This window comes from Cryptotermes secundus, unplaced genomic scaffold, assembly GCF_002891405.2.
Source record: "Cryptotermes secundus unplaced genomic scaffold, Csec_1.0 scaffold1979, whole genome shotgun sequence".
NCBI lineage: Eukaryota > Metazoa > Arthropoda > Insecta > Blattodea > Kalotermitidae > Cryptotermes > Cryptotermes secundus.
In genome coordinates this window covers 412,968-428,028 of record NW_019732005.1, presented here as the reverse complement: position 1 = coordinate 428,028, position 15,061 = coordinate 412,968, and the positions used below count along the sequence as shown (strand labels likewise).

The 15,061-nt window shown below is 39.3% G+C and overlaps 2 protein-coding genes across 4 annotated transcripts in view; one reads left to right on the top strand and one right to left on the bottom strand.

Moving 5' to 3' along the window:
• The window catches only part of LOC111867544 (glucose dehydrogenase [FAD, quinone]), a 61,266-nt gene extending 52,365 nt beyond the window's left edge, over positions 1 to 8,901 (top strand). For both annotated transcript variants that reach the window (XM_023857522.2, XM_033752717.1), the window contains exon 3: positions 7,042 to 8,901. In XM_023857522.2, coding sequence (XP_023713290.1) covers positions 7,042 to 7,395 — 354 coding nt within the window. In that variant the 3' untranslated portion in view covers positions 7,396 to 8,901. The remainder of the gene's footprint in view (positions 1 to 7,041) is intronic.
• The window catches only part of LOC111867545 (alpha-1A adrenergic receptor), a 183,164-nt gene that overhangs the window by 68,139 nt on the left and 99,964 nt on the right, over positions 1 to 15,061 (bottom strand). Inside the window, exon 2 of one of the 2 annotated variants that reach the window (XM_023857523.2) lies at positions 10,345 to 11,986. In XM_023857523.2, the coding sequence (XP_023713291.1) occupies positions 10,345 to 11,274 (930 nt within the window). In that variant the 5' untranslated portion in view covers positions 11,275 to 11,986. The remainder of the gene's footprint in view (positions 1 to 10,344; positions 11,987 to 15,061) is intronic. The other variant, XM_023857524.2, reaches the window with a different exon arrangement.

Genomic DNA, 15,061 nt, shown 5'->3' with positions numbered 1-15,061 from the left:
TTACAGAGAAATACAAACAACTGCAACAAATACAACAAACAACCCTCTGATTGCCCTCTGATATCTAAGGTGGTAGACTGTAAGATTAAATATGTAAATATACGAGCATAGCTCCACTTGTCTTTTTGTACAAGTGTGAAACTTTATGTCCCCTTATTAAACGAAGAAAGTTTGTTATGCGTTTTCGAGAACATTTTTCCAAGAGAAATAATTGGATATCAGAGATAGGAAGGAACAAGAGGCTTGAAACAATTATATAGATCTGTATTTTTCACCAAATATTATTAGGTTCATTAAATTAAGATGAGAAATTTGGGATATGAAGCACGTAACGAAGAGATAAGAAAAGTCTTGCAGGATATTTGTCTGAAAGCCTAAAGTGAGGGGATCACTTGGAAGACCTGGGTGTAGATTGAAGAATACTACTGCAATTTATATTAGTAAAAATAGGATTCGAAAATGTGGCATGAATTCAGCAGACTCAGGAAAGGGTTCAGCGGCAGGCCCTTATGAACCCGGAAATGAGAAATCCATAGCCGTTCCAGATAAATCGCATTGGAAGGCTAAGGGTATCGATAACAGCTCCAGAACAGGCTGCAATGTTGTCAGAATTCGAACCCGACATCACATCAATGAAATACAGTAGCATGTCTGAAATGTAGATTGCTGTTCCATATTAAATCTCCCACGACTGTTCTTTTGTCTAGCGACGAACTTCTTACGAGTTGACCCAATTTGTGTCACACTTTCATATCGACGTTTATAAACTGTCCCCCCCCCCCAAAAAAACATGTTTAACGAAATGATTAACGATGACATGTATACTGGAAGCTACATTTTTACATCGAGGCTTAAGTTAACCTGAACGCTGCGTAATTTGATATAACAGAGGCTTATACGGAACGTCCCAGTGTTGTTCCTTGTTCTATTTATCACAAACAGCGACCTTCGAGATGCAGGGCGTCGAATAAATGATTAACGAGTAAATATTTCAACCCTGACCACTCCTAAAACTTTTTTCACATAATGTAACAGGTTTGTCTGTGTAGTTTTGTAGTTTTTGCGTCTGGTTACACTTTTTCTGAACACTTTCGGTTTTATTTAGCTGTGTGAACACAATTGTTTGTATGAATACAACACACACGCTTTTACAACGTGTTTCAGCCTTTCGGCCATCATCAGCTATTAACACGATCTATAGCACCTTCAGCTCATCTGTTGTTCCTTTTTATATTCTTTCTGGACACTTTAAAGGCAAACAAGCGGCATGAGTACAAGTGTAGAACTATTACATAAACTACAAAGATATATGTGTATATTTGCTGCGCCTAGACCTGCACGTAAGCATACTTATACATGTGTATTCTTAATCTGATTTTTTTATACTGGCTTTTATCCAAATTGAATATTCTTTTGCATACATAGATTTTTATACTTCATTTTATTTATAAAGAATGCCGTCTTCTGGGATATGGCGCCTTATAGATCTTACCGACGTGGCTGAAGCGACCTGCTCACGCTGATTCCTAGCTCCCGGATTTTTATACCCTGAAGATGGAAGCGATACGTTCCTCCGAAACGTCAGTTTATACAATATCTACATAGCGCCATATCCCAGAAGACGACATTCTTCATAGTCACTGCCGCGAAAACCTCAAATCTTACGTTTTATTTATGGTTTGTTTAACGACGCTGTATGTAACTCATACCTTACAAAGTCGAATAATAAGGGGATAAGTGAAGTTAAATTAGGAAGTTGTTAAAGGAAATGGTCGTGATATGAATTTAAGTATTATCCTTGAATTTTCCTGGAGCAACTGAGGAAGATAACATAAAACCGCAGCCAGTTTAGTCGGTACCCAAGCCGAAATAGAACCGGTCACTTCCCGAGTAGTAACCACAAGTACCAGGATTGAGTTAACCTGAGTGGTCACATAATAAATATATATATATATACATTACATACATACGTAGAAACATACATACATACGTACAGTACTTTAATAGAGACGAATTTCTGCTGGGTGACCTCGATTTGCTGACCTACTACGTTACACGTCGTACATTACTTACTCCGTGATTTTAGTCCGCAAGCGAACTATACCGACCGACAGAGTGACCGCCGCTTGTAGATGAAGTTAGTGCCAACTTTTGCGGATAGAGGGTGTCGCGTGGTCAGTGCAACGGATCCCCAAGTCCGTTAATTTCGGTTTTTCTAGACCGAAACTTTCGTTACTGAACAGCAATTTGAAATGTTTCTGTAAAAAAGTACGTATGAAGTTCGTAAGCCATATAAAAATAAAAATCTCCCACTAAGAGTTACCGCCGATGAATATTCTATAGTCGCAAATCAATTTCTTTATTAGAGCCTATACTGCATAATAAATAACAGAAATTTATCATTTGTTAAACAAATATTTCCTTCAGTAAAGTTAATTAATTTACTCCTATATATTTCTCTCGTTCTATACTGGATTATATTTGTTTTGAAACGGAAATTTTTATGTTGTATTCATTAGTTATAGTCAAACACATAAACAAGAGGCAAAGGGCTTTTCATTGCCAGGCAAAGTACCTGTAAACAACCTTCAGTTGGGTGCGTTACAACAGTACCAGACGTCTATTGTTAGGCAACGAGCAATACAAAAGTTTCGCCCAAGACAGGCCGTGTTTTCTATATGGTCCATGCGGAGGTTATATGACAAGATTTACAGAATAACACCAGCAGTTCAGCAGTTGTGTCAAGAGGACAGTTCAAGGCAATTGAGACTATTGACTCCTACACGGTTCAAGAGAAGAATATAAGAGTAGCGAAGATAACGGACTAAGAGACAGAATCCAATAGCAGATTTCCGGAGGCTACAAACGAAGATTAGAATTGAAGTGTGCAGACTTTGCTTTATGTGTTATTGTTCCAGTAATAATTTGGAGTTTTATAATTCTTTGTATTTATGACGTTCAGTTATCCAATAAATCGATTACCAATCCAGACCCGCGTCTTAGTCACTAATAGACGCCAAAGTATACAGGTATATGCAAATGCGTTGTACAGAACTGAGTAGGAATCGCCAGCCATGTGCGGCGTACAGAAGATACTAAGTGACTTCCACTGGCTTTTGTCTGCCGACGAGAATTTAATTGGATTAATTTGTTAAAGTGCTTGGCAATAACTAAACCCAATTAGAGGCAAGCACTGAAGGTTTAAGTGAATATACGTGAACAAAGAAGAAGGGAGAATACACAGAGAACAAATGCTGAAATCAGAATAACATGAGTAATAATTGGGGATAAAGAAAAATCATAAATATTATTGCAATTATTAACAAATTAAAAAAATCTTACATACTTATTTATGGAGCTGAGCCCTCTTGAGGATCCGCCAATTTTGCAGTTACTCAAGAATTTCCCAGCATTTTATGGAAACCGAATGTTCAATACCGTGCTCACAAGAGCCTTCCAATGGTCCCTATCCTGAGCCAGATCAGTCCAATCCAGCATTCTATCTCCATAAGCTCCATTTTAATATTGTCTACCCACCTATGCCTTGATCTTCATAGTTGTCTCTTTCCTTCTGGCTTCCCCACCAATATCCTATATACATTCTCAATCTCCCCCATTCGTGCTACATGCCTTGCCCAACTCATACTCCTTGACTTGATCATTCTAATTATACTTGGAGGAAAGTACAAGTTATGAAGCTCCTCATTATGTAGTTTTCTCCAACCTCCTGTCACTTCATCTCTCTTCGGTCCAAATATTCTCCTCAACACCCTGTTCTCAAACACCCTCAGTCTATGTTCCTCCCTTAATGTGAGAGACCAAGTTTCACACCCATACAGAACTGCAGGCAAAACTATAGTTTTGTATATTCTAATTTTTATGTTTTTGGACAGCAGACAAGAAGACAAAAGGTTCTGGACTGAATGGTAGCAAGCATTACCCGAGTTCAATCGCCTCTTAATTTCCTCCTGAATCAGGTTTCGATCTGTTATTGTTGTTCCCAAATGTCTGAACTGTGCCACATTTTCAAAACATCAGTCTCCTATCTTTATATAATGATTTTGCCCTGCATTTTGGTGACGAGACAGCAACATAAACTTAGTTTTCTCTGTTTGTACTTCTAGACCAACCTCTTTCCTTGCGTCAAATAAAGTTTGTATGTTTTTCTTTATGGTATCTACATTATCACCCAGTAGATTCACATCATCGGCATAGGCCAACAGCTGATGTGTCCTCTTTAATTTCAGTCCAACCTGGTTTCTCTGGACCTTCCTAATTGCATATTCTAATGAATAGTTGAAAAGGAGTGGCGATAAAGCATCTCCTTGTTTTAGACCATTATGGTTAGGAAATTTATCAGACAAAAGTTTACCTACATGGACTTTACTATAAGTTTCGTTTAAACACATTTTAATCAGCTTAACTAGTTTCATGGGTATCCGAAACTCTATTAGGATATTGTACAATACTTCCCTCCTAACTGAATCATAGGCTTTCTTGAAGTCTACAAATAGCTGAGGTACTGTCTCATCGTACTCCCATTTTTTCTCCAATATCTCACGAATGCAAAAGATCTGATCTGTAGTTGATCTGTTACGTCGAAACACACACTGATGATCCCCAATAATTTCATCTATATATGGACTTAACCTTGATAGAAGAATATTGGATAAAATTTTGTATGAAGTTGATAGCAGTGATATCCCCCGATAATTACTACAGCCGGTTTTATCACCCTTCTTGTGAACTGGTACAATAATAGACTCCTTCCACTGATCAGGCAATTTTTCCTTATGCTAAATAGAAGTAATTAGTTTGTGGATCTTAGAACGTAATATTTCGCCTCCTGCTTGAACAAGTTCTGCCGGAATTTGATCACTACCTGGAGATTTATTTCAATTTTTACAATAGCAAATTTCAACCTTAAGAGTGCTAGGATCAGGTATTAACGGCTCAGCTGTGTGCATTTCTATCTGCCTAACGTCACTGGCCCTATGTACATTCAATAACGAATCAACAATAAGAGTAAAATAAATTAAATATATATTACAATGTTAATATATCTGCAGATAACTTTTATTCTAGGAATGCGACTGGCTGAGGGTCTAACTTCTGCGCCATGGCGAACATCAGATATTGAGAAATCTCTTGATTAACCTCGTGGGTAACGTAAACTAAAAGCATTCAAAATCATCTGCAATTAAATTTTTTTACAATACTGAGAAATAGAGAATTAAGGAATTGCCGCCTGTGTTCTAGTCTTGGGTTATTCAGTCTTACCAACACGTACAGAGAATCTTCATGATAATGACTTAATATTTCCGTGATTATCACAATATAGTTACATGATAAATTTCCACGTTAAATATTAATCTGTGTACAGTACCGAGGACTGCGAATTTTTGAAAATGCCTTTAGTTTTCAGATTAATTTAGAAGCTCAGATGTAAATAATGGCAAATGATGTTTCATAAAAATATCTCCTCATTCGTCAGATTTACTTTGTGAATCAGTGTTTGATTATAATTGCTTGAAATATCTAAGTGCTAGAGAGCAAATTATAAAACTTTTGTAATCTAATTATTTCATTGTGTATAGTTTTTGGTAGGTTCTTGCGATCTGCGATAAGAATTATATTATTCTCACAGTTGTCCTACCTCGAAAAAATATCAGAAATTTAAATCCATACTGGAATTTATAGTTTCCTCATGTGTCCTTTGAACTTAAGCATTGCGAAAGTTTCTAGCTCTTCTCAATATCTTCGATGAACATATTAGTTCTATTAATTATAAATTAGAATTTAATTCTTCCTAGGTGCTTTTCAATAACCTGAAGGTGTTTATAATGCCATTACTTTACTGCAAGATTTTAAATTCACATATAAACTGCCTAAACACATAACGAAGCTTTTGGTAACATGACGTGTAGACGAGCTGCCTTCAGACATACATGTTGTGGTGTGTGTACATTTATCGAATCTAGGAAGTTCATTCTCATGCTTACTTTGGTTACTCATTATCATTATTATTATAATTATTTCTATTCTATCTTTACCATGGTTTGTATCGGTTAACAGGTTTGCCAAATTTTGATAATGGCGCTAGAGTAGCTGAACAATTTTGTGTCTTCACTGCATCGTTTTAGGCTACAACGTGGAAAAAAAAATGAAATAACAGTTCTGGGTATACTCCAGTGGCAAAATGTTCATTCCAAGTTTAATAAGAATTCGTCCAGCGAATCCCGACTTAACGATATCCTAACAGAAACACACATGATCACTACTATAGCGTGTTATTTTCATGTAGCTTAAACAGGGAACGCATAACAAGTTTGACGAACCCTTAGGTAGGCTATCTTGAACAGCTTTCAATTACATTAGATTTTATTCTATGAAAATCACTGTACTTTTCAACCAGAACAATATATTTTAATTCAAATAATCGGTGTTTATTTTCTATTTTACGATATGAGTGACCATAATTCGATTCTCAGTAGGGTGAGTAATCCCCCCCCCCCACTGTCTCCAGAGCGGCTCTTCGGCCCACACATGGTCCCATTCAATGGGTAGAGCAGTAGCTTCCTCCAGATTTAATGCAGTCTGTGTAGCTGACCAGTCAAGGTGGACGAGGTGGGTGGGGCATTAGTACGAATGAGGGAGGAATGTATATAGGATATTGGTGGAAAAGCCAGAAGGAAAGACACCGCTGGTAAGACCAAGGAGTTGATGGGTGGACAATGTTAAAATGGATCTTAGAGGGATAGGATGGGATGGTGTGGATTGGATTGGTCTGGCTCAGGATAGGGACCAGTGGAGGGCTTTTGTGAGCACGGTAATGAACCTTCTGGTTCCATAAAATGTTAGGAAATTCTTGAGTAGCTGCTCCTCAAGAAGGGCTCAGCTCCATAAGTAAGCAAGTACAGAGTTGACCACTCACTTCCATGCAGAACTCCGGCTGAGAAGCCATGAAGCAGTATCTCCACTCCCTTACACGTCTGCACGCAGTTCTGTATCTGAAAGCACTGTTTTCCTTTTCCCCACCAGGCAATTGCTCTGAGCCAGACAAAGGCATTACAGAAGTTCGACAGCAAACTTCACAGCATCCCATTTCCGGGGTGTGAACACCTGACGTTCGGGTCAGACGAGTACTGGATGTGCGCAGCGCGGACCGTCACCACAACCCTGCAACACCAGGTGGGGACCTGCAAGATGGGTCCCGACTCAGATCCTGACGCCGTTGTGGACCCAGAGCTTCGGGTAAGAGGGATTGAAGGCCTTCGAGTTGTGGACGCTTCCATCATGCCCGTGATCCCTGTCAGCCACACGATGGCTCCTGTTTACATGATCGGCGAGAAAGCGGCGGACATGATCAAACTGAAGTGGAGGAAAGCTACGTAAGGCTACAAGGCCTGTGAGTACATTCAGTAAGGTGTACAGTGGTTATTGCCTGGAGACTTGGAGAGCCATGAATTATCATGAGATGCTTCTTGAGAATCTGATGATCTCCAAAGGTTTGTGAGAAAGAAAATTTATTAATTATAAAATTATATTAAATTTTCTCCAATTTTTTTATACGACGTTTCGGAAGCTTTATCACCTTCCATCATTCTCCCAATTATGCTATTTAACGGTGACAGAATATGTACTCTGCCTAGAACTTCATGAATTGTCCATTGTTCGAGACACACACTATCTAACGAACGTAAGTGAACAGAAAATTTCCCTTTCTGATGCCTGATGACGAAACAGATTCATTTCTATAGTGGTTATTAAAATATAACTAAGAAAATGGATAAGGCCCAATATAATTTTCCAATTAATAAAGATCTGACAACATACAGAAGAATTCAGGGATGGAACATTAATGAAATATCAAATATTACAAGAAGAAATTAATAAAGCTAAGGCCACTACTTCACTTTCTTGCAGTAGTGGCAACTAAACGGCAAAGAAAAATACGTCAACGGTCTGCAGAGGTAGAGCGAAGCTGTACGAAGGTGAATAGCGCTAGCATTAGAGAAATAAGACAAGAATTACAAAATTATCTAAATAAAATAAAGTACAAAATAAAAAAACGAAGAAAAACAAAGAATGGATGACAATATACTATTAAAAATGCATAAAACATAGACTCAAAGGATAAAGGAACTCATGAAATTGTAAGAAAAGATGGACTGACCGAGGAAGCAGGAACAGATAACGCAGATAATACTGCCATTTTCATGGAGTGCAAAGAAGAAAACGGTAAACGTCTGAATTATTTGTGTAATAAACTCACAGAGAGTTTTGTAGTATCTTGTTGGCTTTAGACTTGATCAGCCTGTCACAATCAAAATAAGACCGAATCGCTCCAAAGTCTAATTACATCGACTGGAGGAACAGTGACCCGTGCAAAATAGGTGCAAGTCAGCAATGTCTCATTCAGATTTAGTAATCTCGCCAAGACTAACCAGGGCTAGTTCAGAAAGTGAGGTTATCTTTAGTAGCAGAGTGGAAAATTGTCTTGGACAAGCCACTGAACCGATAAAAATTGGGACCCTCTCTAGTCACATCCACAGATTATCATTAGAGCAATGTAATTTGTCTTGACGAGAGGACTGCACCTCTTCAAACAGTAACCACGCCCCTGGTGAAACTGTACTGTACTGTAGTGCATTAACATTTTCATCGTATCAGCAGAGGGCGCTGTATCAAGCTGCAACGCTTCTAACTTATATCCGGGAGGAACTCTATTCAGTCCCAGCTGGGACACAAACTCTCCTCGCTGAGGGCTTTCATGGGTTTCCCGAACCCTCCCAGACAAACATGGGAATAGTTTCTTAAGCCAGGCTTCCTTTCACATCGTTTCCAGTGCACTATTAATTCCATCTATCAGTAATCTGTCAGACGACAGGTCCACAGTCTCTTCCCAAACAGTTCCTCCACTTAATGCGATCTTCTGTTTTTGGAAAGAGACTATCCAGGAAAAGTGATAATGTGGTAGTTTTTCCATTTGTTATTATTATTATTATTATTATTATTATAACTATTAATTATCATCATAAAAATCGAGGCTATACAGCTGAGTTACTGAGAACGGTAAATAAGCTTTAGCATATGAATAAACAGAGCACACCCTACATTTTACAAATGTATAATGTTTTACTGTACCTAAAGACCTAGTGATTATGTATAATTCGTGATTGATCTCATACATAATTCATTATAAGAATATTTAGTTCAGTGTCGTTGTAATGTGGACATTACAGTGATTATCTCCTAACGGTTATCTGGTTTCACGTATTTAATCAATAAGTGCAATATATAATTTCTATTTACATTTGATTTTGTAGCAGACATGTCAGCCACTAGTTCATATGCCTGATCTGCTGTGTTTGATTGACTGCTAGAATATAAAGATGAAACAAATAAGTCATTCACTCATGGGAGAGACAAGAAACAGATATTTATGACATTTTAATCAGAAAAATGGCCGCACCATAGCTCAAGCGGTTAGTCGCTGGCTTCCCACCGCGGCAGCCTGGGTTCGATCGCGGGTCTGGTCAAGTGGGATTTGTGGTGGAGAAAGCGGCGCTGGGGCGGGTTTTCTCCTTGTACTTAGGTTTCCTTTGAAAATCTTCATTTCACCAAATTCTCCATCATCATAATCACCCGGAGCAGGTATAATAGGCCAATCAGTGGCCGCCGTGCCGAGTAGACCCAGTTGGACTCCACCCCCCACTAAGCCAATTTTTAAAACTGAATGTAAAATATTACTAGGTAGCATATCGCTTTTGTATGTCTTTGATAAACTTGTTTTATACAACTTGGATTCAGCTGACTACCTATGTGGTCAAGTTGACGGCTTTTCTGAACACATACACAAAATTTTCGATTGAATAAATGAGAATTTCTTGACATTTTGAGCGACTATCAGTTTCTCAAAGACTCTACTCCAAATAATTTGTGGAAAAGAAATTGTTGTAATCTTGATAGAGACTAAAATCTAAAAGCAGGGTATCAGAACGCTTGGGGGTAACTAACAACAGGGGAGAGCTCAAGTTCCTCAAGTGAAAATGTTCTCCAAATATTTCGAACAAAAGAGATACCTGTATCTTCTGTTTCAGATATTATTATGGAAAAGCTAAAGAATATGGGAAGTGTTCCTGGTATAATAGAGAAAAGAGGCAGAGTATAAGCATGTTCACTGACAGCCAAAAAGAAATAGGTGTTTGCATATTTGGAGGCCGAGTGAGGGTCCCGTTTAAATAGAAATTGCCGTTTACCATAACCAAATGGGGAAAGTTACCGTGACTATAACCAAGAGTGTCTGGTTCGTGCTAAACATTGAGTACAGAAAGAACTTACCCTCTCAGTGGCGTGCCCCTCGTATATCCTGGCCTTGAGGCTGTTGTTTCCCAGATGCACTCTGAGCGTCACATCCGAGCGCGTGACTCGGGATCCAGACTGCAGGAACAGCGAATGTCTTGCTGCAGCCCGATATACCAGCGCATAGAGCGCCAGTATGACAAGAGCCGGCAGATAGAAGGACCCACATGCCGAGAAGATAACGTACCCCAGCTGTTTGTTGACATGGCACTCGCTGTCGTTTGACTGATCCTCTCCTGGTCGAGGTTCTTCCCTCCAACCCAGAGGAGGTGCGATGCTTATAGCCAAAGCTAGAGCCCATATCCCCGCAATCATTCCTCTTGCACGTCTTTTGGTCAAGATCCGAGAATAAGCCAGGGGTCTTGACACTCCGATATACCGGTCCACAGATATTCCACAGAGAGACAGGATGGAGGCAGTGCAGCACAGAACGTCCAGAGCTGTCCATATGGAGCAGAGACTAGGACCCAGAAGCCATACGCCGGACAGTTCTCGTGTTGCTGATAAAGGCAACACAGTGACGCCCAGAAGCAAGTCGGCGATGGCCAGGTTCACGATCAAAGAGTGCGTTGGTGAGCGTAGAGTTGGGCTTGGTACGACTGCGACAATCACGAGAATATTTCCACCAATTGTTAACAGGATCATGAGTCCCAGGGCGACGGCCTCGAGTACAAGCAATGGCCGAGAGAGGACGGGGATTATAGATGAGCTTGCGGACGCTTCCTCGAAATTTGCTGCCAGTGAATTGCAGTTCTGCTGAAGAAGACGAAGTGTTACGCCAAGGACACTAAAATTATTTTGTACATTTGACATGTTTTCCATGATGTCAAAATGTGATACATTTTCTTTCAGTCTTCTTGTGAGACAATCCTCAACGATCATTTGTGTATACTCGTCACTAAGATTCATTGTTAGTAATTTTTAGTTTGTATTAAAGAAATATATAAGAAATAAATATTTGCTTAAGCCTGTGTTATCAAATAATTGTAAAGTTTTGTTCAAGAGTTGCTTTGTTTACAACTCAGTTCTCACTGGAATGCATACTTCGTATGTCATTCATCAGTTTAGCGAACCAAAAACCACCTTAACACATTTCGCACTAAAATATAATTGAAGATCTGAGAGTCTGGTTTCTGTTCCTGTATGTTCTAGACATAGCCAAACAAATGCCAAAGACAAAGTTTCGACCGATTTCATTGGTTTCATTCTTGAGAGTGGGTTTTCATGTTTCCTATGATGAATATATTTTGCACAATGTAACATAGTTAATTGTCTCACGGTGCATTTTCCATTCATCTCCTTGTCAACTCTCTGTATTAATTACAGCGAGTTTCATAATTAAATCACTTCTTACTCAATCGACTTAAAGAAAGTAAGTAAACAAGTTCTGACGTCACCAGTTGCAAGATGGTTGCAGAAACACTCACACCTTTAAATCGGATTGTCACTGAAATGCACAGACACTGCTTACATTATGTTTTAAATAAAATTTCAGACACTTCAGCGCCACATTTTCCTGAATCCTGCATCAATTATCTTGCAGTTAAGGAAGTAGATACTTGGAAGAAATATGAATGTGTGTTCCGTTGCAGATGGCATCCATTTTCCTCTTCAGGCTCTGCTAACATAAAAAGAGTAATTAAAATTAAGTTAAGCATATGGACTATAAAGCTTCGTTACAACTAAATGTTATCTGCAGCCTAAATGCATATGATCATTATTTATCGTTCCAGAGGATGGGCTTCAATTTCCAGATTAATGATTGTTGACTAGTGAAAGCATGCGTGGATAGCCATGGGTTTCTTAAGATAAACTGAGCTGAGCCGAGCCGAGCCGAGCCGAGCCGAGCCGAGCCGAGCCGAACCGAACTGAACTGAACTGAGCTGAGCTGAACTGAGCTGAGCTGAGCTGAGCTGAGCTGAGCTGAGCTGAGCTGAGCTGAACAGAACAGAACAGAACAGAACAGAAGTGCTGAAACCGTTTAGGTATAAATGACCCTCACTATCGACTAGGTTTCAATTATTTTCCACCGTCGACGAGTCAGAGTGGTCCCTTCATGAATTCAATGTTTGCCAAGCAAGGAAACAGCGCAGATATCTATAGATCACTTCGTGGCTACAAAGTTCCCCACCAGGCAGACAGGACGGAAAAACGTGGCAGAAATGAAAATAACATGTGTATACCATAAGTTAATTTACAGCGTTTGGTTCCATTTTAACATGCTGTAGGCGTAAGGAACCTCGCGGGAATTTGTCAAAATTTTATATAGGGGCATTCGGGAGCGTATTTGGTTGAAGTACTATGCAACAAGCAGGTTCCCGATCCTGTCAATAGAATTTTCAGTCGACCTAAACCTTTCTGTCGCGCTACGGACCTTGGGCCGACTCAGTCTCTAACAGAAATGAATACCAGAATTCTTTCTNCTTCTTTCTGGGGGGGGGTGGGGTAAAGGACGATCGGAGTGTATGGCTGATAAACTTACCGCCATCTGTGAGCCGATTGTCTAGAACATGTGGGAGCCTCAACGTCTCACAGCCTTATGGGCCTTCACGGCCTGTTACAAGGATAGCTTTAATCTTTTTTTTTTTTACTTTTTACTTTGTTACCAAACACCTCCTTTCATGGGAAATAACAAAGCAGTGACATTTGCGGGACCAACGTTCGAGGACCTCAACAGAAGAATACAAAGGAATTACAAGACCTGAATGCTACTTTCCCTGTTTTCAAACAATCCAATTTCACACTGAATTCATCATTCTTTATGCTCCTATTCTCAGCGACCTAATTTTGATACAATGGACTGACAGCTTGAAAGGAACAGAATATGAATGCATGAAAATTCATTAAAACTTAGGACAACTTATAATTAGAAATTCAGCAAGATCAAAAAACTTGAGGCTGGTTTGATGATGTCCTGGGTGATAAAATATAGATCCAGAGGGGAAAAGCCAGAGGTACTCATGCTACAAAAATATACGCGCCCAAAAAGAATAACTAGGAAGGTCCATAGCCTTTAAAGTCAGGATCTCTGGAAAATTGACACGCAACAAAAACAGCAAAAGAACGAGTTTAACTTTCAGGTAAGAAATTCGTAGAAAAATTATTACTTAGATTTAATGTATTTACCTAACAGGATAAATAAATTAATAGAATTTTGAATTGTAATAATATATTTTTGTGAAAAGCAACATTTCTGTTTTAATTACGAAATAACAATATCAGAAATGAGATTTCTGAATCTACAGATGCGTAGAGAAGAAGTGTTCAATAAGAATTCGATTATCTGATTTAAATCATAATAATTTAACAATTAAATTATAAGTTAAAATGTCTTAAGAGGGTTATTCAAAAAATAACCCCCAGTAAGCTGTTAACAAAAAAAAACAATGGGATAACAAATTTTTATTTATACAAAAATTACTTCTCAACGTAGTCAACGCAGAAATTTAGGCATCTGTCCTATCGGGGAATAAGTTTTTGTATGCCTGTGTCAAAGGTCAAAGAAGTCTCGCGCCTATGAGCTCAGCCTCGTTTTGACATCTTCCATGAACTCATTATTTTTGAATCGCTGTGATCCTAACAAGTTCTTCAGGTAGAGACACAGGTGGCATCGCTCGGAGTTAGATAAGGGCCGTAAGGAGGGTGGTCAAACAACTCCCAGTTGCTTTGCTCCAGCAGTGCTCAAGCGCCAGTACTTGTATGCGGACTCTTATTGTCATGAACAGGCCTTCTGTTCTGAATGGTCTTATGCAGTTTTCTTTTTTCTTTTTAGCGTTTCGCAATACACTTTGCTGCACAAATTCCACCATCAGCTCTCCTCTACTGTCCCAGAAAGCAGTTGCAATCAGATTTCTGGCAGGCATGCAGCCGGAATAGAGTAGTTGGTATAGCGACTGGCTACGGGCTGGACGACAAAGTTGTCGGAGTTCGAGTCCCGGTAGGGTTAAGAATTTTCTCTTCTCCACGTCGTCCAGACGGGCTCTGGGGTCCACCCAGAGTCCTATCCAATGGGTATCGGGAATTTTTTTTTCCCCGGAGGGTAAAGCTAGTGCCGAAGTCAAGAAAATGTGGATTTATACATCCACTGCCCCATACACCTTCATGGCGTAGTGCTTAATTAGTTAAGCACATGGATAATTTTACCTTTCTGGCAGGCAAACGTCTGTTTAAACTATTTCGGCCTGTTTGCTGAATGCGTATCTACTGTTTTGATTGCTTTTTGGCTTCAGCATTCAGAAATAAAACCGAGGTTTCACATCCTGTTACTCGTACAAGGTGACTGAGAAATTCATCGCCATCTTTGTGTTATCACTCTAAAAAGAAAAAGCAAAGCCGAAGCTATTGTTTACGTTTTGTGCGCATCCGTGCGCATTTTCGGAACCAATCTTACACAGAAACTTATGATAGCCTAGCCTAACTGTGATATTCTTGTAGAGAAAAGTGCATGAAATTTGTGGAGATTCACATGAAAGTTCCGAAATTGTAAAGCGCCATCTTTACCAAATTTTGGGGTCAACACTTTGAACAAGATCATCACTCACTACAAATTTTTATTATTTTATTGCTAGTGGGATGGGACTAAGTCCCTTGTACTGTGGCCACTTCTGGCCTATTGTATCAGCCCCAGATGATAGGTGAGGGTAATTGTGGAGCAACTGGTGGAATGAAGATTGGCAGGGGAAACCGAAATACTCGG